This window comes from Mytilus edulis, chromosome 8 (assembly GCF_963676685.1).
Source record: "Mytilus edulis chromosome 8, xbMytEdul2.2, whole genome shotgun sequence".
NCBI classification, from domain to species: domain Eukaryota; kingdom Metazoa; phylum Mollusca; class Bivalvia; order Mytilida; family Mytilidae; genus Mytilus; species Mytilus edulis.
In genome coordinates this window covers 34247894-34275087 of record NC_092351.1, presented here as the reverse complement: position 1 = coordinate 34275087, position 27194 = coordinate 34247894, and the positions used below count along the sequence as shown (strand labels likewise).

At 31.1% G+C, this 27194-nt stretch overlaps 2 protein-coding genes across 2 annotated transcripts; one reads left to right on the top strand and one right to left on the bottom strand.

Annotated features, from left to right (window-relative positions):
- Window positions 1–206: 206 nt before the first annotated feature.
- Window positions 207–10645, top strand: LOC139485433 (calpain-15-like). The gene is made up of 3 exons (XM_071269911.1): window positions 207–5752; window positions 6730–6908; window positions 10286–10645. Exons 1-3 carry the CDS (start codon window positions 5729–5731, stop codon window positions 10464–10466), a joined length of 384 nt encoding a protein of 127 aa, XP_071126012.1. The 5' UTR covers window positions 207–5728; the 3' UTR covers window positions 10467–10645.
- Window positions 10646–18429: 7784 nt separating this feature from the next.
- LOC139485432 (complement C1q tumor necrosis factor-related protein 3-like) lies at window positions 18430–26815 on the bottom strand. The gene is made up of 3 exons (XM_071269910.1): window positions 26626–26815; window positions 21189–21263; window positions 18430–19040 (listed from the first exon to the last, which is right to left on the bottom strand). Exons 1-3 carry the CDS (start codon window positions 26702–26704, stop codon window positions 18652–18654), a joined length of 543 nt encoding a protein of 180 aa, XP_071126011.1. The 5' UTR covers window positions 26705–26815; the 3' UTR covers window positions 18430–18651.
- Between the last annotated feature and the right edge of the window lie 379 nt (window positions 26816–27194).

Genomic DNA, 27194 nt, shown 5'->3' with positions numbered 1-27194 from the left:
ATGTCTACAGCATTTGACAGGGCACCCCTGTAGTGTTAGTTTTACTGAACAAACAGGGAGATTGTTCAGAAAATTATTAATAATAATAAATGGTTAGATTTACATGTAACAATATTATGTATACAGATTACTACAGAAATTAATTTCCGGAAAAAATTACATTCGTGAACCGCTTTGACTCTGTATATATGCTAGTTGACCTGGTCATGACCTATTGATCAAGGATCACACGATGGAGGCAAATTAACAGTCGAAGCAGTTTGTTATATATTAATTATGTAGGTGTACATACTTGGTTGCGAAATGAAGTACATTATATAAGTTTATTTATTTATGAATATGTGTTATATTACAAGAAGGATACTTCAAGAATAGTAGGGGTTTAATCTTTTATCACTGTCGCTGATCATGATCATGACGAAGTCCACAGCACGTGGTTTTAAGATTAAATAATATTGAGTCACATGTATTGCTGAATAAATATAGCATATAACATATATGCAAGAATAATAATTATATGTACAAGCTTACTTCTTTCAAAATTTTACCATGTTTACCACCTGAAAGTGTCGAAATATTTAAGTAGTTCAAAAAATCTTTTTTGAACAGGGCATACACATCTAAATGTGTAGTTTTATAATTTGAACTGTGGGTGCACTTGTGGATAGAAAATGTTATGAGTGTCACCAACAGATTTATATCATAATAATTAATATCATTGATTTTATATCCTATAATGAGATTTCTGTAGTTTAGGATATGATGACCTATTTTAACTTTATTCAATAGTATTTTGATCTTTTCCCAAAAAGTTTTAAAGTAATGAAATTCTAGAAAAAAATGTTTATAATCTTCTGTTACATTACATAAGTCACAATTACTGTCTTCTTTTATCTTCCATTGAAAAAGCAGTTGTTTACAAGGAAGGATATGATGCAGCAATTTCCATTTAAATATTTTTAATCTGTTATCTTTTAAATAAGTAAATACAAAGTTTAGCATTGATTTAATTGGGATTAAAGAATCTAAATTTAGAACACGTTTCCATTTAAAGAAACCCGAAGGTGTGTCTTCATTTCCACTATTAATGTGTGTGTGTATCTGTTTTGTTTCCATTACTTGTAAACTTATTATCTTATTTTTTTCTTTTGTATTAATGCAAAGGTTAAGTTTATTTTTTACTTTTGATTTTATTGATTTTTCTGATTTAAGTACCTGTAGCCATTCATTTGGTATAGCATATTTAAGTTTTGAAATTTCAAACATTAAATTGGATTTTGAGGATATTTTATTAGATATTATTTCTTGAGAGATATTACCATTTTGGTCAATTATATCATTAACATATATAATACCTTCTTTTATCCAATTTATAAAAACTAAACACTTTCCTTGAAATTTTATCTGTTTGTTTCCCCATAAGATTTGTTGTCTAATGTTTTTAAAATTCATATTGAGTTTGGTATTTTTTAAATTTTGTACTTTGAACCAAGACTTTACAATTTCTAAGTAGAATTTTGGTAAAGTTTTATATAGGTTTTGTATTGAGTAGATGTTGTCTAGATTCATGTAAAGTAGCATGAAATTAGCACCAAATTTATTAAAATAAAATGTCGGAATTACTTTTCAGTTAGCAAAATCATCTGCAGTAAGATTTTTGATCCATGCCATTTGTAGTGCAGTTATATAATTGTCTATATCTGTCATCTTAAGCCCTCCCTCAGTAGTATTTTTGCTTAGTGTGGTTCGTTTGACTTTTTCTCGTTTACCATCCCATATAAAATTGTAGATAAGAGTTTTAAACTGTTGAATGAATTCATGTGGTAGGTTTGTGACTGAAGCTAAATATGTAAGGTTTGGTATTAGAAGAGATTTTACAACTGTTATTTTACCTATCATTGTAAGATTTCTTTTTTTTCCAATTACTTATTAATTTGTCACATTTCTGTATTATTTTTTCAGTATTCAACTTATCACATTCAGCTCGATCTGTTCCAAAATAAACTCCTAGACTTTTTATTGGTCCTTTATTATTAGCCTTTGATATAACCATGCAGTGACATTCACGCTGGAATTCACATTTTAGTAACACCGACAAGTTCTTGTAATGGGGTTCAAGTTAAAATCAGTACACGTTTCCATAGCTGATATAAGAGGTACCAACAAGTTTATAAACACAACTTTGCTTATTCTATTCATTATCATAGAAATATCAACTAACATTGAGATGAGTAGGAGGAGGAGGAGGAGGAGGAGAAGCAGGCCAAAACTCTTTTAAGATATATTTATAACTGTCGTAGTGTCATCATTTAATTTGCCCATAACTAGGTACGGAAAGTATCATGTAAGATAATTAAAATTTGCATATTTAAATGCAAATATTTGTCTAGATATAAATTTATATCTGATTTACCTTTACAACTAAGTTGCTTTAATATCGTTTATTCAAGTACAAATGTAGCCCCATCGTTTGCAACAAGTTGAGGCATTTTTAGGCATTTACATGGCCTTGATTACACTTCATTCCTATACGGACCCAATTATTTTCAACAGTGTTGTAAAAACAAAATATGCAATCAGCATTCATTTTAATTTTTTTTTAACACTAGTTTTGATCCATCTATAAAGAAATATCAATTGCAAACATTATAAAATAACCAGAAGAGCAAATGACTTCCGTGTTATACAAGCTCTCTCCAAAATAGGCAGTCCCTGATGACGTAGATTTATTAACTATATTTACCCCACTGTTTTAAGATATTCTTTGTACTTGCTCCAACTTCCCCAATCTTATAGAAAATTCTTACCAAACTGACAAACAATTCTCATCTAAATTCTAATAATGTGCTTCTGTGTTTCGTATTTGTTTTTTTTTAGTGATAATGATTATAACACAATGTTGACATTTTTACCTATTGTTTTATTCATGCATCGTTGTCAATATAATCGTGTTTGATGCGACTGTCATACAAGTGAAAGATTTAGCTAGCTATAAATCCAGGTTTAATCTAGCCTTTTCTAGTGAGAAAATGCCACTACCAAGTCATGAATATGACAGTTGTTTCAATTCGTTTGATGTGTTTGATCATTTGATTGTGCCATTGGATTAGGGACTTTCCGTTTTGAATTTCCCTCGGAGTTCAGTATTTTTGTGATTTTACTTTATGGAATACTCACGCTAATTCTAGAAGTAAATATTCTAAATTTAGTTTTTGTCAGTTGAATATCTTCATAATAATATGTATTCAACTTCGAGGATTAAAGTATATTGAAATGATTAAACCCTTAATGCTGATACCTTATACATGAACAATTGTTATTGTTTATGCATAGTCACACATAAGCCTTTGTGTGCATTGTCATTAAAGACAACGAGGTTACTTTATATAATAAGACAAACTTATCATATGAATATTGCAAAAAGAAGACTTGAAGTATTTTTAAAACCAAATTATATTATGTTTAGTGTTTTTTTAAACAAAAAACCCGATTTTGGAGCTGCATTTTAAAATTGGGGTTCACTTGTAATACAATTTGCAGTTTAGAATGAGTAATAAACCTTTAAATTCTAAATTATTTTTTTTTAATGTAGATGTCATATTATAATAACAAGATCTTTATTCACATCGTTTGTTTTACTAAGTGGGGTTCGTGCTAAATCTTTAGTCTCCTATATAATTTTTATAACTTATTCATGTTTTTGATGCCATTAATTTTATGTCGCTATGTTGCCTGTATATCTCGGTTTTAAGTTTAAATGTCTTTAAGGTATCTCCCGTTAATTCTTTTTCAGCAAACCACAATTAAAAATTCATCTTTCAGTAAACGATAATGTAATATTGCTAAAATTCGCATTTATAATCTTTAGAGAGACCCTACGATCTGGATTTTCGTATCGCATGAACTGGCCATTATTAATAAATGTATTGTATCTTTAACATTATAACAAGTATCCATCGATCGAGATTATTTGATGATGTCTTTTCCAAAAGAGGATATAGTTGAACCAGGTACATTGAACACTTAAAACCATTTTTGTCTTTGAATAGGAGCAATTCAAATGAGAAAACATTACCATAAAGTAAAAAAATGCAAATTAAAATATAAATAAAAGTTATTACCACTTCTCTAATTGAAACTTCACATAAAATTCATGTTATTATATCCGATTAATAAAAAAACACTTTTAAAGAATGTTATTACATCCGACCCTTTAAATGTTCACTTATGCATTTTCAAGATTCATGATTACAGTTTTTTGTGTAAAGCAATGCTTTTCACCTGTTTTAAAAGTAAAGAAATTTTACCGATAAACATCTTTAAATGCTTCCTATACATTAAAATTTCCATTACCGTTTTTAAATGCATACATTTGCATTCTGTTTTTTATTCGATTGATGTGTTGGAAAAAAATATGTACGACAGTGATTTGGGTCATATAAACTGTTGTTCCATTGAACATATATCCACAACCCTTTTGATTGACAAATCTTCAACTTCAGAGTTGTAGCACAACGCCTCACATTATTTATAAAGGTAAGTGCGTATTTTCTTCATTAATTGCTAACAGTTGAAATTAAAAGGACATACATAAGTGATTAAGCAAAACTAATTATTTCAGAAAGTAAGCAATATGAAAAAAAAGATTGTTCATCTATATTTGTTTTTTCCTTTACATTATATCATAATATCGCGCTATTTTGTTTACACAAATACTAAACTTAATTCTGTTATCATACACACATGCTGTTGGTTCAGTAGAAGATGATAAGCCACAAAAATCTTCAATGGCGTAACATATTACTTTAATTATTTCTTAGATATATTTTCAATTGTTGGTTGAAAATGCTTTTGTAATGTACTAAGCTTTCAAACTGATGTGATTTGTCTAAAGCAAAGTGTCGGAGCACCAGGATCCTGCAGTGACAAAAAATATTATTGACACGCTCATTTCTGGTATATTGCTGTTGATTTACCACACGTAGTTTTAAGTTTTTGATAAGATCAATCTTAAATTGTCAAAATTCCAAGATGATATGCAAAGTCAGCTGTAAATACATTGGCAGTACAAACTAATGTTTTTTGAACTTCTTCTTTTAGGAATTTTGGTCCTCAATGCTCTTCAACTTCGTACTTTTTTTGTCATTTTTAACTTTTTTTGGATTCGAGCGTCACTGATGAGTTTTGTAGACGAAACGCACGTCTGGCGTATATACAAAATTTAGTACTGTATCTATGATGAGTTTATTTATCTTATTTGTGGGGTACCAATTTTTGTCAAATTCGTAGGAAAAGAAAAATAGCAAGATAAGATTTAAAACAGAATATATATTTTTATACGTTATATCCCTTGAAATCAAATATCCATTAAACACAAACCAAAAGTTGGTACACGCAAAAAATTTGTATTTTCCTTAAAGGGAAATTGAAATGGTGGTCTGTACATATTTGACAGAAACAAATTGGTTAAGGGATAATTTGCATTTTTTATAAATAGTAAGTAATTCTACAAGATAAATGTAACAACAATATACGAAGAAATTCATTTAAATTAATACTTGGAAGTGCAACATAAAAGAGATTTTTTTTTAGCAGTTACCAAACCTCCAGTACAGAGATGCAATTATGTGATGTCAATAAAATGTTCAAAATCATTAATGGTAGAGGAAAATTTCACAAAGACAAGGAAATATGAATATGCATTAACTGATGCCATATATAACTTGCTATGAGTAAAGGACAGAGAGAAGAGGTTTGTAGTAATGAAATTTGAAAATATATTTATATAAAATATTAGAAAAAAAAAGATAAATTCAGTGAATGTCAACACAAAATTACACACATAAATATCCTTGAATAACATCTTGTTAAAAACTATCAAATTGACAAGGCCTTAGCTTTCTTCTTAATATAAATGATGATATATCAAATTTGGACTATTTCTCAAATTTAATGCAAAAAAAAAGTAAAATCACCAAAATACTGAACTCCGAGGAAAATTCAACCAGAAAGTCCCTAATCACATGGCAAAATCAAATGACAAAACACATCCAAAACGAATGGACAACAACTGTCATATTCGTGACTTGGTACAGACAATTTCAAATATAGAAAATGGTGGATTGAACCTAGTTTTATAGCGCTAAACCTCTCACTTGTATGACAGTCTCATCAAATTCCATTATATTTACAACGATGTGTGAACAAACCAGACATAATAAATAAAATAGTCAAAACGTCTTAGGGAAATATGAAATTTAAACATATAAGAACTGATATCTTATGTTCAAATAACACATGGTTAATAGATGTGATTTGGTAGAATTATATTAAAGGAACCAAAACAGTGGCATTATAATACCTCCTCCTTCATCTGTAGGTTACAACAAAATCGTACAAATCATTTTTTAGCAAAAGGAGCAGAAGGAATCTAGAATACAAAAAATTAAATCATGATGATATTGATTTAGAATGTTCTAGTATTGACATCAGTATAACTGATATCTATGGAAAACAATTCATTTGACATGAACAAACATTTTACACATTTTTTTTTATTGATATTTAAAGAAACATCGAAGATTCATTTAGATATTTATTTTCCATTTAATATTCAAGGATATATAGAGAATAGTCTTTGGAACAGCAAACAAATGATACAAAAGACAAACAATAAGTCTTCTGTAAACAGATAATTTATCAATTTAATAATAATACTTTATCTTATAGATTCGGGAATCAGTAACAGTGTATTCCCTGATGCAAGGATGGTTCGGTGGTATGTATGAAGTGGAGAATAGATCCCCTGACAAATCTATACATGTGCAGTGTGACTGTAAAGAAAGCACCAATGTTGTATCAACCAGAGGCACCCTGACATCTGTAGATTCTATACCTCCACTTCATAGGTAGGTTAGAAAGGACATAATAAAATAGTACGATTCTTTTGTTTCTATACTATTTCACGTATATATAAGTCTTGTTAGAGCTTTTCCAGAAAAAAGAGTTTTCTTGGGGCCAGAATGCCCATGGAAGTTTTTGGTACGACCGATAGATTTAAATTATGTACTTTGTAGAAATGTACTTTTAATTTTCTTTTGCTTATAAAAATTGCCTCGTTGAACAAAATTTATTAAAATGTTACCCATATTTAATGGTGGCCATCTTGAAAAAGTTTGAATTTCAAAATCACGCCGAAATAAGTAGATCTCCCAAGTTGATTATTCGATGAAAATAAATCAATTGGTTTATAAAGTTTACATGAAAACAACTTTAAAAAGAACCTCCATGACAGACATAATAAGTGTCATATCATGCAAGTGGTGTCAATAAGGAAGTTGTCAGCTCAAATGTTCTCAATTGAAGTTAAAAATATCACACAATGATGGTCAATAAATAAGCTAGTCAAACCACACAACAGCTGTCTTTATCTATTATCTTCTATCACATAAGTATCTACATTGACACAGAATTGTACAAATTAAAACTGCATTCAAACAATTTGCATCATTCTCTGCAACTGTAACCTGTTAATTCAAATTTTATTAATTTAGCGCAGGACTCATATGCTTGCTGTAGCGATGTTCAGAAGGGTTACGATATAGTCCGATCTTTTTTAAACAAATATTCAGATGTTGGTGATACCCTCAAACTTTGCAGAGCTTAAGTTTTGGGTCAAAGGAAACATTATTAGGTATAGACACATTAAAAAGATTTCAGAAAATGAAAATGGTCTGCATTTGGCGGCATTTTAATAGCCGACATGAAATTGATAAAAAAGGTTTAAAAAAACTTCAGAAAAATAAATGGCTCCACCAATTTTGATTACACATAATGCATGTATATTCATCACAAATAACAAGTACTATCATACGACGACTTCATATACTGAAGGACTGGTAGCCATATTGACAACAATGATTTTCAAAATATCACTATTCGCTATTTTCATTAATTTGGATTTTGCATTTATACTTATCTTTTTTTATGCATTTACAATTTGGAACAATTGAATGAAGGCTATGGAACTGCAGAAGCATTCTAGAATCACAAAAGGGATAAGACCATCCTGACTTTCATTCTGTGTCGTTGGATTCTGTCTTATTTCCTTGTTGTACAGTTTTAACAACAATTTAGCATGATCCCGAGGCTCCTGAAGAAGTAAATCTCCAGCACTGAGATTGGCTACGAGAACAATAGTTTGTCGTTTAAATGCATAGTCATGCACTGACTTGTATGTCGATAATAAATGACAATGCTTCTTTAAGATCGTTAGATAGGTCACCACAAAATACTTCCTGCAGTCATTTTTCTTGTTGTTTCATCACAAATAAGTCTGGTTATTTTACTAGTATTTTCAATTGGTGACTCATCTTCAACTTCAGAAATAGGATGTCGTTTTTCCTGACGAAATATTTTGGGATGTGAAAATTTATCTTTGCGATTAAGTTACATTTTGCCATGTGATGCTTGAGTGATGCAAAATAGTAATTCAATACACAACATCTTTATATGCTTGCATCAAAGGACTGATACTAAATACTAACCAGTTCCAATGTTTATATCTGTTTTTTTGGTATCTGCCAAGAATTGAAAATCCTCATGTGTTCTCTTTTGGCGTTCACCTTTTTTCCAGTCTATTTGTTTATTAGATTTTTTAGCTTCAGTGATTTCAAAACTTAATTAAATAATATTAAATTCTGATTCTGTTATACTCGATATAAGCTAATATGGAGTTTAACAAATTTTTTTTTTTTTTTTTTTTAACTAGCATGGTATTTTTAACATGTGCATGCCTGATTTGCCCGCTTTGTGAATATCCCATATAAAAAGCAACAGTCATATAACAATGAATCGCAAAACGAGTTGTAAATGCATGAAAACATTAGTATAAATGCAAATAGCAAATTATCAAAAAAGACAAATAATGATAATTGAAAATTCTTGTTTTCAAAATGGCCACCATTCAAGATGGCCACCAGCACTTACATATCTGAAGTTCTCAGATGATAGTCTTTGTTATTAGTGATTTACATACCAAAGATTATTAAGATTGTAAAGCCGTTTACTTTTTATATTTCTTTTAAATGGTTTATATTGATTTTATGGCGGCAATTTTAAAATGTCCTCCCAGAGCAGCCATTTTGATTTTCTGAATTGGGTTCATAACTATAAATCTTTGCTATGACTATAACTAAAACTCTGCGAAGTTTGAATCTGAACAATGTTTCAAAAATCGACTGGACTACTTTGAACAAATGCAGATTTACCCCTTTTCTTCCCCCCAAAACAATTTTATAATGATGTGCCCCCGGAGACTTTTTCTTGAATAGCCCTTATTTAGCTTGATATGCATGAAGACTATCTGATGAGGGACCTGACTAATTTTGTATGCCAGACCAGTCAACAGTCTGCACAAACACAGGTGGAAGGCTACATAAAAATGGAAAATTGAAAACCATTGAAAATAATTCATTCCGAATAGTTTTGCCAAATACAAATATTGAAAGGACAATATTACTTAATATTTTCTGCTTTATATTACACAAAAAACTAAATATTGAAAGCACTAAAATAGAAACAGGTGTATATACAATGCACGTTAAGTCAACACTTATATAATAAAAAAATGTGTAGACAAATTTTATTTAAAAAATGTACAAATTGAATGATATTCGGATGAACAGGTAGCTGAAACAAATTTAGGACAATATATAGGTAATCATCTATAAAAAAAAATATTAAGGATTATACAGACATAATTTATAGAAAATCAACCTCTTTTTGAAATGTTTATGATTTGTTTTTTAATTCAAATATAATAAAATAACCCATACCAATAATAACCAATGAGCAAACTATTCACTAAAGACTTGAACAAATTAATAAAAGATCAGCAAACATCGTTAAATAATTACAGAAACCCATGTGTACAATATGATAAATGATATAAAACCATGAAAGACAAAATGAGAATGAATTTTTAAGAGACAACTGATGGCCTGAATTTAACGACTTACTTCAAAGCAACCAAAAGCAGACGACAACCAAGAACATCTAACTACCTTGTACAGGCTTAAGACAGACTCGTGTATAAATCAACTGTGTTAACCATAAGAGTTAGAACATCAAAACTAATGTTTGTAGTAAAGTGTATGCAAGTCAAATGCATCTAATCTGCTGATTTAGACAAAGGAATAAATTGATATGGCCAACTGTTATTCCAATATCATATCCTTTTGCATTAAATAGTACTAAAGAACATTTTATATATTTATTTCAACAGACAAGCTATAATGATTTTAACCCAACTGGAAAGAACAACACCCTTCCATGTATCAAGAAGACTTCTCCATTGGATGAACATGACACCAACAGGACTTGGAAACTGGGCTCCAGCTGGTGTTAATCATGAACCATACTTGACATTAGATGTAGAAGGCCTCCATGCACCAAGACCGTTGTAGTGAAAACCTTTGAATATGCAATTACATTATGAACAGTAAAATTCTTAAGAATTGCTGAAAATCGTTGTCTCATTCTACCTGTGATATTCAAACAGAGGATACAGCTAATAGACAGGGCTTCTTGTCTATGATAATTATCTGTTAACAGCAATGTGGAATTTAAATGATTTGTTTCACGAGTAGCGTTATTAAATGGCCGTGATATGCAAATTGAGAATAACAATATCAGCAGTAAAATCTGCCTAAACTTCAGAGAAAAATTAGGAGCAATATATCAAAAATTAGCTCATATAATGCAATTGTGCAATATAGTTCAGCGGCTACAATAAAATTGAGAATGGAAATGAGGAAGCATATTTCAGACGAATTGTGCACATCCTGCTACAAGCATGAACTTTGGCATAGACCTTCCTCAACTATTACTCTTTTATTTCAGATAGGGAGGCATTTAAAAAAAAAGACTCTCTTCCGGTAAAATCCAAAATGGCGGACATCATACTTAAATCGGCCCAATATCGTCGGCTAGTATGTGAAAAGGTATTATTATCATGCTGCTTTAATATATTTGGTACAAACCTTTGTTATGTACTACTTTTGGATATATTATATAGATTAGATGTCTTTAAAACCCTACTTCCGGTAAAATCCAACATGGCGGACATTGTACTAAAATAAGCTTATTTTTTAGGGAGGGTGATTGAAATGTGTTTTGACGTATTGCTACTATCATTAAATTGTACAGGAACCTTTCTTTGATGCTGCTTATGGATACAATGTATAAATAAAGGCAACAGTAGTATACCGCTGTTCAAAACTCATAAATCCATGGACAAAAAACAAAATCGGGGTAACAAACCAAAACCGAGCGAAACGCATTAAATATAAGAGGAGAACAACGACACAACACCGAAACGCAACACACACAGAAACAGACCAATCATCAGACAAAACACCACGAGAATAACAAATGTAACATGAAAACCAAATACATGAATTTGGGATAGACAAGTACCGTGCCACGTCTTATCTCAATATCTCAAAAATAAGAGAAAACACAAACGACTCAACGTTAAAATGCAACACAAAGAGAAACGAACAATATTATAACAATGACCATCTTCCTTAATGTCTTTAAAACCCTTACTTCCGGTTATATTCAAAATGGCGGACATAGAAATATCATTATTTTATTTTGATATTCAACTTCTTTTCAAAATGTAAAGAAAGTGTTTTTTTTTGTGGTGGTCATTACATTTTTGGCTTTAAGTAATCCTCTAAACCACTAATCATATTCTGTAGTTGATATTTAAATACAAAGTTAACACTTCCGGTAAAAAAAACCCCAATATGGCGTAAATGTCAAAAATGAGTTCTCAATCCATATCTTCGATGTAGAGTTTTGGATAGATTGATTAAAACGAAATAAAATCGCTTAAGTACTAAAACTTTTTAAAAATTACCACTATTTGGCCCAAAAACATGTTAATTCCGAGTCACCACAACATGTACACGACGCAGTTCACGGGAGACTTGATTTTCCACACTAACAACAACCGCGGCAAACTTTCTTACATCCACAATGTGCAAGCTTCTGATAAAATGATGAGGTCTCAGAAAGAATTTTTTAAAAGTGATCCTCTTTGTCCCTTCGTCATCCATTAGCGCCTGGAATGGGTAGCATAAGAGCTAATTTCAAGCTCGTCCCCTAAACGCGTGTCTTAGTTTATTGCACGTTTTGCATGCTGGAAAAGACTAGACTAATTTGAGGGAATAGCCACAATTAGCCTTCCCTTTTGCGTAAATAGTGATTTCTTGCATTGTTAACCATGCTAACTCAGTCTGATAAGTATGTGCGATTTTACAGTAAACACCGGTGATTTAGGCGGATCAATTATCATTCTTTATGTTAAAGTGACATCTTCAAATGCCATCAATGCCTCCCACGCAATCTTTTTTCCCCTTTTCAAGCAAACAGAGAACCGTATCACAACCGATAAATACACGGATCACAATATTTTTGTGTGATCACTCATCGCTAGTGCATTTGAAAGGTCATTGAAAGATATTTATTCAAAGCTTTTCCCCCTCCTAAACACAATCCATAGTTCGTCTACCCCTATGTCACCGAATAGCGAAACCGAAATGACAGCATCATCAGTAACGACTGTTCGAATAATGACTCGGTTAAGTTCGTGTTTCACTGCATCAGGCACATGCACCAGTGTCAGCCTTTTAATGTGAATATGGTGCTTAACTTGAAATACATCACGGGGTGGTTAAGATAGAATATCCTGAACATGTGTTGCTACAACTACCATATGCATCCAAGACCTCATCCACTCTAGTTACAGTTTCACGTTGTTTTTAAGGTAAGGGCATAATACCCTATCAGCATACTCGTTATGAAACACATTGAAACTGTAACAACAGTGGATGTAGTCTCGGATGCATATATAGTTATCAAAAGTACCAGGATTATAATTTTAGCATGGTTGACAATAGTTATCAAAAGTACCAGGATGATAGACGATACCGGTAGTTTGATGGCTGCTACAAGAAACAAGAGCTACATTTAGGGGAAAGGGAATACATAGACGAATCCAGGGTAAAAACAAAATTGGCAAAGTTTTCTGAGAGATCACGACATTAAGAAAGAACTTTTTAGTTTTTATTCACAGGGGCTTGCTCAATAGATTTTGAGGAAAAGGTAGTTGTAGCAACAAATGCTCAGGATGTTCTGTGTTATCCACCACATGATGATGTTTCAAGTTTAGCCCCATGTTAACATGAAGAGGCTTATACTAGAATCAAGATACATGTGTCTGATGCAGTGATACACAGACTTAACTGAGTCATGACTCGAACAGTCGATATTGATGTTGCTGTCATTTCTTTCGTTATTCCGTGACATTTAGATATATATCTATTCATGACCTTTCAAATGCACTTTTACTTGAAAGGGAACTTCGTTGTTGACATTGATGGCGTTTGAAGATATGACTTTATGATTTAGAATGATGATTGATCAGCCAACATCACCAGATATGGATTTGATAATGTCATTGATAAAACGATACGTGGTTTTGTAGTAAGATCGAACAAACTTATCAGATGGGGTTTACGAAGCAAGAAACCCTGTGTTTGGAAGAGGAAAGACTTATTGATGCTATTTGAACGACTTGGTCTAGTGATTTTCAGCATGTAAAACGTGCAATATACCATAACAGGTGTGGTTGAGTAACAAGCTTGAAATTGGTTCCTATGCTTACTAGTCCAAATGCTTATGACTGGCGAAGAGAAAAAATGTGATCCATTGGAACATTATTGGACAACCCTTTGTGAGGATGCTTCACCTTATCAGGAGCTTGTACATAATTGATGTAAGCAACAATACACGGTCTTTGTAAATGAGGAAAATCAGATCTCCGATTGTAATAAACATGTATTTGCGGCCATAAATCAGTAATTTTAAAGATGTTTTAGAACTTTAGTGATTTTATTTTATTTTAATTAATCTATCCAAAACTCTACATCGAAGATATGGACTAAGGACTCATCTTTGAAATTTACGTCATATTGGTTTTATTTACCGGAAGTGTTAACTTTGTATTCAAACATTAACTATAGAATAGAATAAGTGGTTTAAAGGATAACTAAAGCCAGAAGTTTAATGCCTAGCACAAAAAAAAACACATTTTCTTTACATTTTGAAAAGAAGTTGAATATCAAAATAAAAAAATGATATTTCTATGTCCGCCATTTTGAATATTACCGGAAGTAAGGGTTTCAAAGACATATGTCTTATACATTGTATCCAGCATCAAAGAAAGGTTCATGTACAATTTAATGATAGTAGCAATACGTCAAAACACATTTCAATCACCCTCCCTAAAAATAAGCTTATTTCAGTACAATGTCCTCCATGTTGGATTTTACCGGAAGTAGGGTTTTTAAAGACATCTAAATAAAGGCAACAGTAGTATACCGCTGTTCAAAAACTCATAAATCCATGGACAAAAAACTAAATCGGGGTAACAAACTAAAACCGAGGGAAACGCATTAAATATAAGAGGAAAACAACGACACAACACTGAAATGTAACACACACTAATCTATATAATATCCAAAAGTAGTACATAACAAAGGTTTGTACCAAATATCATTATAGCAGCATGATAATAATACCTTTTCACATACTAGCCTACGATATTGGACCGATTTAAGTATGATGTCCGCCATTTTGGATTTTACCGGAAGAGAGTCTTTTTTTTAAATGCCTCCCTATCTGAAATAAAAGAGTAATAGTTGAGGAAAGTCTATGTCAAATTTCATGCTTGTAGCAGGATGTGCACAATTTTCACAAAGCTGCCGGACTAATAATTTATAAAATTAGAATAAAAAAAACACATAATCATTTAAATATCATACCAATCAGATATGCAAAGTTCAAATCAGTAGTATTGCAACTTTGTGTGAAATTGATTCAGCAGATTCAAAGGAAAACATTTTTTTTAAAGTAAGCAAACAAGATGAACAAATTGTTAAAAAAAAAAACTGTGGACAATAACTCTTGAGGGTCAATTGACAACTTTGGTCATAAAGTCTTTTTTTTTAAATTTGATTCAGTAGTTGCAAAGGGGCAGTTAGAAAGCATGATATACAATTTGTGTAAGATAGTAATCAAAGGTCATCCTTTTTCGGTCAATTGACAATTTTGGTCATTAAAAATTATTTGTAGATCTTACTTGCTGAATATTTTTGACCTTTACAGTTTATCAGGTTATCTTTATCTATAACAACATTCAGGATAATATCCAAAGTCTGCAAATTTTCTTAAAATTACCAATTCAGTGACAGCAACCCAACAATGGCTTGTTAGCTTTCTCTTAAAATTTCAAGGGTGATAGAACTTGACCTACTGGAAATTTTATTCAAGGTAGGGACTTGTCTCATTTGCAATTACATTATGATGATACTACACCTCTGCTTGGTAGGTTACTGTCTTATTGACGAATATCCATCTCTTTCACAGACATGACAAAACATATTGTAAAATTTTTTTTTATAAAAAGGATGAATTAGAAAGTTAAAAAGTAGATTGTCTTTCATTCAGGTAAATAACATGGGATTAAAAGCAAGATTTATAAACAATAGACGAAAAACTAGTATAAACACAGCAAAAAATATAAGCCATTGCCTGAACCCCATACCCGTTACACCATCGCACTTTAGCGTGTCATACAATCGCACGTCAGCGTGTCATTTGATCACATTTAAAAAACAAACAACCATCCCACTTTAGCGTCTGACAAAATCACACTTTAGCGTAGACCATCGCACAGACGGAGTTTCTTAATCAAATTTGGACAAATTCAAATACTTTGACACTTGATGAATTTTGACGTTTCGCTCTCTTTTTTGGTATACACCTTACTTTACTATCGTCAGTTTTCTATGTTTATAAGAAGTGCTTTGTTCAGTATCCTGACAAAAGCACATTTGTTCCCGCCGACTCAGCGAGATCAAAGGTTTGCACTTTTGTTACTGTGGATGATTTTGTGAGAAAAAACTCCTCCGCATACAAACTCTTCTAGCTCCGACTAAAAATGTTTTGGATCATTTGTATCTCTTTTCTTGTCATGTAAAAAACCTTCATCTCTCAAACATTCTCGTTTACCGGCATATCCATTTTTGTATGTTCAAACGGTTTTTAGCGTCATATACAAACATCCACTCTTGCATTACAAACACACATTCGCGGAAAAACGCACTTTAGCGTACCGCGACATCGGACTTAAGCGTTGTTCATTTATTAGCACAGACCATCGCACTTTAACGTGACAATCGCAGTTTAGCGGCCCCATCGGACTGTTCGTCCTACATATATTACCTAAGGATCATTCAGCATAAATTTGGTTGGTATTAGTTCAAAGAATTGTGCTAAAGAAAAAGATCTTTTGAATAGGTTACACCCGAAGAACGACGGACAACTATGGACACCAAGTGATTGCAAAAGCTCACATGTTATCATCAGGAAAGATGAGCTTAATAAAATATCAGATTCAAATTCTGTATTTTCTTGACAACAACAATTGCATGTGAGACACAGAGTTACAATTCCATTTTTTTTATAAATAAAAAGTAGAATAACAAAAAAAATTAACTCGGAGGAAAATTAAACAATGAAAGTCACTGATAAAGTGGCAAAACTAAGAGCTCAAACACATCAGACGAATGGATAACAACCGATATATTTCTAACTTGGTACCAGCATTTTCTGAAGTTGAATATGATGAATCAACAAACCTGGTTTATAGCTAGCTTAACCGCTCACTTGTATGACATTTGGATAAAATTTCATTTTACTAACAAGAATGTGTGAATAGAGCAAACAGATATAAATGGTAAAATACTGAAAGATAAAAAGAAAAATTCAAAATTTACTTTGGATACTATATATAATAATCATGCAAGTCCTAGTAGCTTTGACAAAGGGATAGATGTATGAAAAACTTTCAACGCTTAACTATAGCTATATATCATTGTTAACAGTATCTGACTAAGTCCGTTCATCAGTAGAATACAAAAAAATCGAAAATTTTTTTTCAAAACTTTGCTTTGGATACTTTCTTAGGGTCATATAAAAGCTTTTGTCCAATTTTCATGCAATTCGGCGAAGATTTGACGTACTTGGTAGTTATTGATTCTAAAAATTGAATGATCATTAAACTGTAAACGTTTGTTAACTGCGAAAAAATTTCCTTCAATTAGTAAAATATGAAAAAAAGAAGAATTTGTTTTTCTTTAATATATTAATCTGGATTCTGTTTCTGAAAGATAACAAAGCTTCTATGACAGCTCCATAAAATACCTGGACGGATTGACAAAGTTATCTAGCAGAATGTTGACCAAACCGTCGCTGACGTTATTGAGGATCTTCTTGTTTATTCCGCGACACACTAATTAGGCTCGCCAAGAAGAGAGTAAACTCATTTGGCATAACCTTTTGGAATTTTTTGTCATCAATGCTCTTCAACTTTTTACTTGTTTGACTTTATAACTATTTTTATCTGAGCGTCACTGATGAGTTTTAAGTAGACGAGACACCCGTCTGGCGTATTTTAAAAATTGCCATCGGTACATTCGATGAATATATTGAATGCAAAAAACAGTAGTTTTGCAAACCTTCGAAGAAGTTCCAAATATATAGGCTATGTCATAAATTGTTTTCACTTTTTCATTATCTTGCCGAATAAGAAATTACAAATAATACAAAAGAATAAGGTGCACATCTGCAGTATGTAGGCAATATTTTTTTAAGATGTTATATTATCTGGGTTAAAAACGAAAAGGTACCTTTTTTGTAACTTTGTAAAATAAAATACTTAGTTTCCATGTTCGAAAAAAATAGAGAATTCTAATATGACGTGCTTCTTTCGCTTTATGAATAAACCCATGCTCCAAATGCAATTATATTTTTTGCACATGCGTATATTGACTACTGCAGAATAATGAATTTTATCAAATTGGCATGCGTTTAATATATTTCATTAATTTAAAACACTTCCAAGCTCTTTAAAGTTGGACGAAAGGTACCAAAGGGACGTCCAAGCTCTTAAATGATGCACATGTTGTAAGACTAACTCATTTATTATTCCGAAATTGACATATTTGACCTAGATACGACAACAGTTCATGCCCGATGTTCCAAACTCCCCCTCTAAAAAAATCACAGTGCCAGCCGTTTGCTTCTTTACAATAAAAAGGGGGGTTCATGGAAGAGCATACTCAATCGCTGTACGCTTATACACATCGGACATAGAAATTACTTTAATTGTCCTAATCAGAATCGAACTAATTGATGCAAGCTTTTCTTTATTGTAGTTTTAACTATCGCTATCACTATCGCTCGGGCAAAAATAATCACGAATATAATGCCTACTCATGTTAAAACTACAATAAAATATAGCTTGCATCAATTATTTCTTAAATAAATCCAAGATGGTAAGATATAAGTGTATCTAATGGTATCATCATTTGATTGAAACCATATCAAGTGTACCATGAATTAGAGTAAAGCTGGGAACGTAAAACAAATCCTTAACTTATAGCTATGAATTTAACACAGACATGAATACCTACATACATGTACAAAACAAGACACTAATTTCACTTAGCTTTTTTCTTATTTTAAGAGGTAACCATTGAAATAAGAACACCGATGTCCGTATAGTTTTTGACTATTCGAAGTTCGGTGCTTTAGGAAAACACGATCACCTTTCTTCAGTTCAAAGACATATGTCTGAGACTGAGAACTACCATTTGCGTGGTTTGTATATCCCGTAGAAAAGACAGTTTCATTCTTTCGCCATTGGTATTCCACTTTTGCATCACCATATGCCATAATCATTGAAGACAATACATATAGGCCACTTATAGGTGCTGTAAACACTCCAGTGGTAGGATTGTAATGGTTTCCAATATTTGTTTCTACATCTTCAAATTTTATTCCATTGTTGGACAGTACTGGAGTACCTTTCACAAAAGCTAAGAAAGCAATCATTTGTTTCGATCCTGAAAAAAATCAGATAGTTTAATTTACTTGGATATATCCGTAATAGTGTGAATTTGAATATTTTATTTGGGCTGGAAAATTTCCGAAATTAAGTTTGAATTGATTTTTACATAACATTTAAAAAAAAATGCATTATATACTGTTTGTATTAATTCTTTTAGGCATCTATTTATGTCACATTCATACGATTTAGAACACACCGTTACCTTTCAATATACTTTAAAGGTTCAAATCGACAAAGTTCTATACATTTATACATTTCAATTGAGTGTAGTGAAAAAGATATGTAAAGAGAAGAATTCAGGTGATAAATAAGAACAATCGCAGTTGTAAAAGAGGGACTAAAGATACCAGAGGGAGAGTCAAACTCATGCATCGAAAATAAACTGACAACGCCATGGCTAAAAATGAAAAGGAAAAACAAACAACCAATAGTACACATGACACAAAATAGAACTAAAGAATAAACAACACGAACCCTACCGAAAACTAAGGGTGATCTGTAAGGTTCTTGTAAATATGAATATATATATATATATGTAAAACCTTCGAAATGAGCGATATTAAGAAATTGTTATCAAGATTATTTGTTCGGTTTTTCTTCCCAACTTCTGTGAAATTGGATCAGGACGACAAATACGCACTATTTAGATTATTTAGCTGAATTGGCTACACAGGGGTTCTCCATTGTTAATCAGTGTAAATATTTCTTTTGTCATTGAGAAGAAGTAGTATTAGAAGTATTATACCGATGTTAATTTCTTATGAATCCAAATGAATACAAATAAAATTAAAACCCAGTTAGAAGGTCTTTCAACATCAATTTTCTAAATCATTGATGAGAAGCTACTTCTGGTTTACTCGAAGTTACTATCGGCGTCAAAGAATAGGTTTCATCATACTGATTCAATAAATAAATGTTTCTATATATTTTTGCCTGAAATAAGAGATATTTGTCAACTTCCGGTTTTAAAAATGTCACTTCAGGTCTCACATGCTAGCTTTATATATACTAATTTCAAAAATGCATGGTTTATATATAGTTTTTCCTGTATTGATAGAGATATGTGGTACTTTCGGTATATTGAAGGTCATTTCTGGTTTCAAATGATAGGTTTATTTATTCATTTGTAAATAACATATAGTATCGGGTACTTTTCCATGAAATAAGTGCAAAAATGGCTACTTTCAGATTACTCAAGGTCCCTTGCGATTGATATTTGTCAAGGTCATATGTCAACCGATAGTTTGCAAAAGATCCTATGGCTTAATCATGTACAACGTTAGAGAAATAATCAATTAACCTTAAATTGAATCATTCCAGGGATAATAATTCCTATAAGATGTCATTGGATTTTTTCATACCAAATATATCATATCTTCATCACAATGAGGCAACATTTTGCTTTAGATCTTTTAAATATATCTCCAAGATTATCAGACGAGATCTCAGAACAATGGACGTCAAAATTTAGAACATGACATTGACCTATGACCTTGACCTCATATTTATATTTTAGAACCGACGACCTCAAATACACCTACTTTAGGTATATATTACTTATCATTCATATGATACATTGACATATCACTTATGTCAAATTCAAAAGGTGAAATAACTGTTCAGTATTTTTGTGATTATACTTTTCACATGGAGTCTATGAATTGATTCGGTTAAAATTTGACAAATTATTCTGAGGATATAACGAGCAATGTAGAAAATAAATTTACCGCTTTCTTTTACGGTTACGGAAAATATCTTATCATAAAGGTAACTCTTACAATAAAGTCTTCGATTTATAAACAGGGTCAGTCCCAAAGGGCAATAACTGTTAAATATCATATGCAAAAATCTAAGCGACATCTTGCGAAACCACAAAACATGTTACTAAATTATAATCCTGGTACCTTTGCTAACTATTTGAAACCAAGCGGAAGAAGTAAAAATATATTCAGAACAGATCCAATAAATCTTTCGACAAAATAGTGGAAAAACCTAATAAAAAAAATGAATAAAGACGGGATGCGTCGAGTCGGTGTTATATATTAAAGTGTCTTCTGCTATGCATGCATCATCTTCCATATTTACATCGCAAACTTTCTGTTTTTTAATTGAACAGTAATATAATAAGATTAACAAAGTATACCTTGTTTTATGTCACTTTGTCTGTTCACTCTTATGATCATCTGGAGTAGATCTTCTGTGATACATGATGTCTTTCCTATAATACAAAATATGAATTACATTTTGAAATTGCAAAAGACATTTAATCATTCACAGTTATGGATTGCTTATGAATTCGTAACAGTTCATGAAGGCATTATGATGATAAAACTGTATTCGCTGCATTGAGTTCTGTGAAGTACTGAAGCACTTATCACAGAAAAATCCCATCTCTATACCTGAAACTGAGGTAAATGTACAGAGATATATTTTTTTCTGAGACAAGTTTGTGCGTGGATGATGAATAAAAAGTAAAATCACAAAAATACTGAACTTAGAGGAAAATCTAATCGGAAAGTCCATAATCACATGGCAAAATCAAATAGCAAAACACATCAAAAACGAATGGACAAGAACTGTCATATTCCTGACTTGGTACAGGCATTTTCAAATGAAGAAAATGGTGGATTAAACATGGTTTAAAAGCGCTAACCCTCTCACTTTGATGACAGTCTCATCAAATTCCGTTATATTTACAATGATGCGTGACAGGAAATTCAACCGCATCGTAATAACAATTATATTGTAGTGATACAAATCAGTATACCTGGGACTATTATACTAATATATTATAGTCTCAGAGTATACACTGGTTTGTTTTTATATATTATATTAATATAACAGTTGCATGTATATATAATTGTCATCCATTTGTATATCATTCTATTCTACTATTCTAATAATAGTGTAGTGCAAGTGCATGATTAACACTCATCTGTAAAAAAAACCGATTTTTCTAAAAGATTGGATGTGAGAAGCCATTCATATTTTCCCGCAAAAACAATTACAGAGTTACCGGTCCTTGTCGAGAGGGTCGCAAACGTTCTTGGGATATTCTTCCGCAAGCTTTAACACAATTTTTCGGTACGTGTGCATAGATATTATCAATGATTTTTTACTTTTATATATGTCGTGTAAAGTTGAGATTTTGTACACAAAATTTGTACATGTTATAATTTATACAATGCAAAAATACAAGTTACATGTATAACATGTACAAAAGTACCTCATACATGTTATAACATGTACAAAATATTGCTTAAAAATGGTTTTAACTTGTACAAAGTTTGAAAATAAAAAATACGTTTCTATTATAACATTAACCTTAATAATATTTTCATCATTTTTTTGTTATTGTCCATTTATGTTAGTTTGATTCCTTTTTGATACAGTTAATGACCAGTTAAATAGTTTTAATAATTATTTAATACTTGGAAAAAAAGGCTTTTGAAATACACATTTAGTCAATAAACCGGCATTATTCGGTATTCTTTGACCTGGTGTTCAAACAGAAGAAGACTTAGAAGCTATATTTGAGGCAAGTTCTGCACTCAATAATACAGACAGTGAGGATCCTTTTACCGATACAGTCTGAGAAACTTAATACTGACACTGAATTTGAAACTGACAATAAAACTGAAATTGATGTTGAATTGAATGGTCATGCTTCAGCCGATAAGAACGAACAAACCATTGGGTTAGAAACAGAAGCAATGGTATTTGAATAAATTTGAGTGATGTTAACATGGCTAATGAAGCAAGTATCAGAATGACCACTGTGTGTCATCGCCATCGGGAATTGGGTACTAACAAAGCGGAGAGAAAGGAAAAAAAATAGTCTATAATTCCTTTAATTTAGTTCATTTCTAGCGGTTTGGTGAGGGCATTATTCTGAAACGATTTACTTATATATTAAGCTTTACTTTTTGAAACCAACAATTAGCAAATAAAAACAAAATTTTGTCTTTTCGTGTCTTTGAGACCTGGTAGTTGTTTTGTTACCCTTCTTTGGACTCCTTCTATTTGATCAATATCGTTTTTCTTGTATGGAGACCATAGTGAAGTCTCCATACTGAACTAGCATAGTCCAAATGAGTTCTGATCATGGTTTTATATAATGGTATGAGTGTCTCAGTACCCGAGTATTTAAAAGTTATTTTGCTAACTTCAAAAATTGAGTTGGCCTTATTCACTTTTTTGCTCTTTAACCTTTGCTATTGTATGATTAAGTAGACTGTGATTTGTTGAGTGGTCAGTGTTATTTGATTTCTTACATATTTTCATGTATTTACATTTTTCAGGGTGAAATTTTAGTTGCCATTTGTCAATTTTCTTCTTTTGTTTTTGATTATTGTTCTTTATTATTCAATAAATTTTAATCTTGCATGTATATTCCGCATTATTATTTTCAAATTTTGTACAGGTTGAAACCATTTCTAAGCAATATTTTGTACATGTTATAACATGTACGAGATACTATTGTACATGTTATAACTTGTATTTTAGCATTGTACAAATTATAACATGTACAAAATTGCAACTTGTTCACGACATATATATATATCTAACGACAAAACATTTTCATATTATTTATTTTTAGGAGTATCCATTTATAAAATGTATTTAAAACAAGCGATAAGTAATGTTATTTTGCACTAGATAATGTCCGCGGATCTATAATATTTATAGATCGGTTGAAAACCCAAAACTAATTTGCATAATGGAAATTTAGGCGAAAGCAATACATCGGAATGACCTCGATGTAAAAAAAACTAGTCTACACGGATTCTTCAATTAGGACATTTTGAGGTCGGCATATATTATCAATCGATTTATCTAATATTTTTGTTCTTTGTAAAATATGTTAGTTACCAAGGCGAATAAATAACCTGTGAATATATTCAACATAAATAAATAAAAACTACCACAAACAACATGAACAAACAAACAAACAATATAAGCTTAACAATAAATACAAGATCCTTCACTTTGAAAATTCACTGTTCAACTTTAAATCGTGTAAGATAAAACAGTCGGAATTAAACCTATTACCACAATGTTGACTGCTGTACCCCTTATTTGACTTATTTTACCCATTTGTTTTGTTCACGCATCGTTTTTAATATAATGAAATTTGATGCATCTGTCGTACAAGTGAGGTTTAGTGCTATAAAACCAATTTCAATCTACCATTATCTACATATGAAAACCCCCCCCCCCCCAAAAAAACAAATTGTAAATTTTAGGAAACGTCCTAATTATAAAGACTTTTACATTGCTTTTGTTTAAATTTTTTGGAATCGTTTGTCAGATTTCAGGAAATTATCCAATAGCAATTGAAAACCTTCAAATACATATGAGTTCCTCTAAAATTATTTGGGGTTTGGAAACAAGCAATTGAAAACCAAAAGAAGACTGATGATCGGTCCATTTAAAAAAAAAAGGTTGACTTTATGATTTATTGTGGGGCTTTAAAAGCATCCTGGGTAATATATTTGTAATGGTAAACTTTCTACTTAGAAGCTTATACCATTTAAATACTTGGATGCTTCAAACAGAATTGTTTCAATATTTAGAATGAATTTAAATGACATTCAAAAAAGTATTTCAAAGACGATTCTGAGTTTTATAGTCTCTTGGAATTTGACTGGGCGGGGGCAAACTAAACAATCAGACACATTTGTTGATGTTAGAAAAACAAGAAATATGTGAAAATAAATTCATTAAATTTGGTAATAAAGCAATTATAATTGTGAACTGGATTAAGAGTGATCAGATTACTATAAATGATATTCTGATGGCAGAATGTCATTATTGGAAATCTACATTCTAAACAAATTCAATTTCAAAATAATTTGGATCTCTGAATTTCATAAATATAAAAGATCTATCCAAGAAAAATAGATCCAAGTTGTTCAAAAAGAAAATACTTTAAAAACTACAGTTGATGTTCAGAGAAATATGATTATATGGAAAACCTTTATACTGTGAATAATTTAAGATATTATTTTTATAACTCTTAAATTAGTATAAAACTAGAGCCATTAATATGGATGCACAAATAGCTTAGAATCCTAGAAAAAAAAAAGAAATTTACATAGGAATTCAGTGTAGTTATTTATTTTTGAATATACAACTGAATATGACTCACAAATATTTAGATGGAAATGATTACAACATATTGTTCAAACGAAAAAAATAGTTTAGACAGATAAGTGCAATTTGTTTATCCAAGAAGAAGTTTATGCACACTACTTTCTGTATTGCACATATTTCACAATATTTTGGTAAACAAACTATGACCTCTGTTAAAGAAGTAAACTACATTTGTAAATAAATTACATCTTATTTTTGGATATAAAATCACAGAGAGCAAATAGTACTATTTTAATTATGTAATAGCGGTACTTGTTTTTTTTTTATATATAAAAGTCATATTATGTATCCCAAAAGAGAGCAAAAAAATGTAGATGTCTTTAGTATTTCAGAAAATGAATTTAATAAGAGAGTAGACACATATATATATAAATTAACATGTCTTATGTTATTGTCAATTACAAAAGAATTTTAGCAATAACTAGTCTCTGTATTGAATAATTGTTCACTTTACATTATTTCTATAAGTTAAAAGTTGGATCACCTGTTTTGCCCATGGCTAATCAGTGAACTGTAACAGGAAAATCATGAGAAACTTGGACTCTTGGTAAATTTGTAACAACCAAGAAGGAAGATTTTATTAATAATATCGTATGTTGTTAATAAAACACAATAAATACAATATCGATTGAAAGAAACATGGCTTATGCCGAAAGACAATTCAAAGTTCTTAACTTGAAAAAAAAACCAATCATACTGTTCTTAACTCTAATATATATATATATAAAGATGGTGGTACTTCAGAGTAAATATATTTCAAAATGTTATAGCACATGAAGCTCTCAAAAATCAGTGCATGTTATAGGTTGCATATCTATAAATATAAACAATTCAATTTCCCATCCCTTTTGCGTCTAAAACTGTGCAACGTTTACTATGAAGTTTCGTAAACAAATGTGTTCTTAAACTGACAGTTGATTTGCATTTCTGTTTTTTTAAGGTCAAAATTTAAGGCTGTGCGACAAATTTCTACACGTATATGCCCCTAACTTATAATAGAATTCTGTACTACCACTTCCTTCACTTCTGGTCTCCCTCAGAATTAAATCTTTGCCGCTACAACGTGTTTCAATACGAAGTTATGTCTTTAAGGGATGACCCGCAGATATCAAACATGTATCTGGGAGCAGTACGTAAAGAACACAATTTCTATAAATATTACAACAGCAACGACAGGTAGAATTGTACAATGGTACTTACAATTGAAAAAGGATAGAAACACTTTTATAAGCTTCGTCAAGAATTTTTATGATATATTTGACAATGGACGTTAAACAAACACTTATTATTTTATTTGCCCTATCAATCTCTTTTAAACTCTTTTACCTTTGGTTGACTTAAGGATTTCTGTTGCTTACCTTTGGGTTTAAGATTTGTCATATTTCACAATTTATACACGAAAAGTAATAATTAGTTTCACCTACCATGAAGAACATCACAGTCTCCTGAAACACAAACACTCGGAGTCAGAAAAGCAAGGATTAACTGTATTGTCATCTTCATGGTGATCACTATAGTTGGATATCATGAATGATGTTGACTGTTTGTCATTGGTTTTATGCCAATGGTACACATCTAATGATCACATTGCATGTCTTATAATCAATACAAACTGTAACCTAATATTATAAAACCAATCATCATGTTATAAAATTTCGTACGTAAGAACCATGTAACAGCATGCATAAAAAATAATAAGAATTATTTTTTTTAAAATAGTTTATTATTTGATATACCGAATTTTTACTTGCCAAAAATACAACGTGAACATTTGACCTTATCACTATACTTACATCTTCGGAATGTTTTTTTATTTCATAAAGACGCGCTTCAGAAATCAACTGTTCCAAATTTTACAACAATAAACTTTAAAAATTAACACCCCCCCCCCAAATTATAAACGGACCTATTTAAAGGTTTCTATTAACTTTGTCTTTATACTTTAGATTTGTCCTTAAATGGAAAGATTTCGTTTTTTCTACACAATACATAC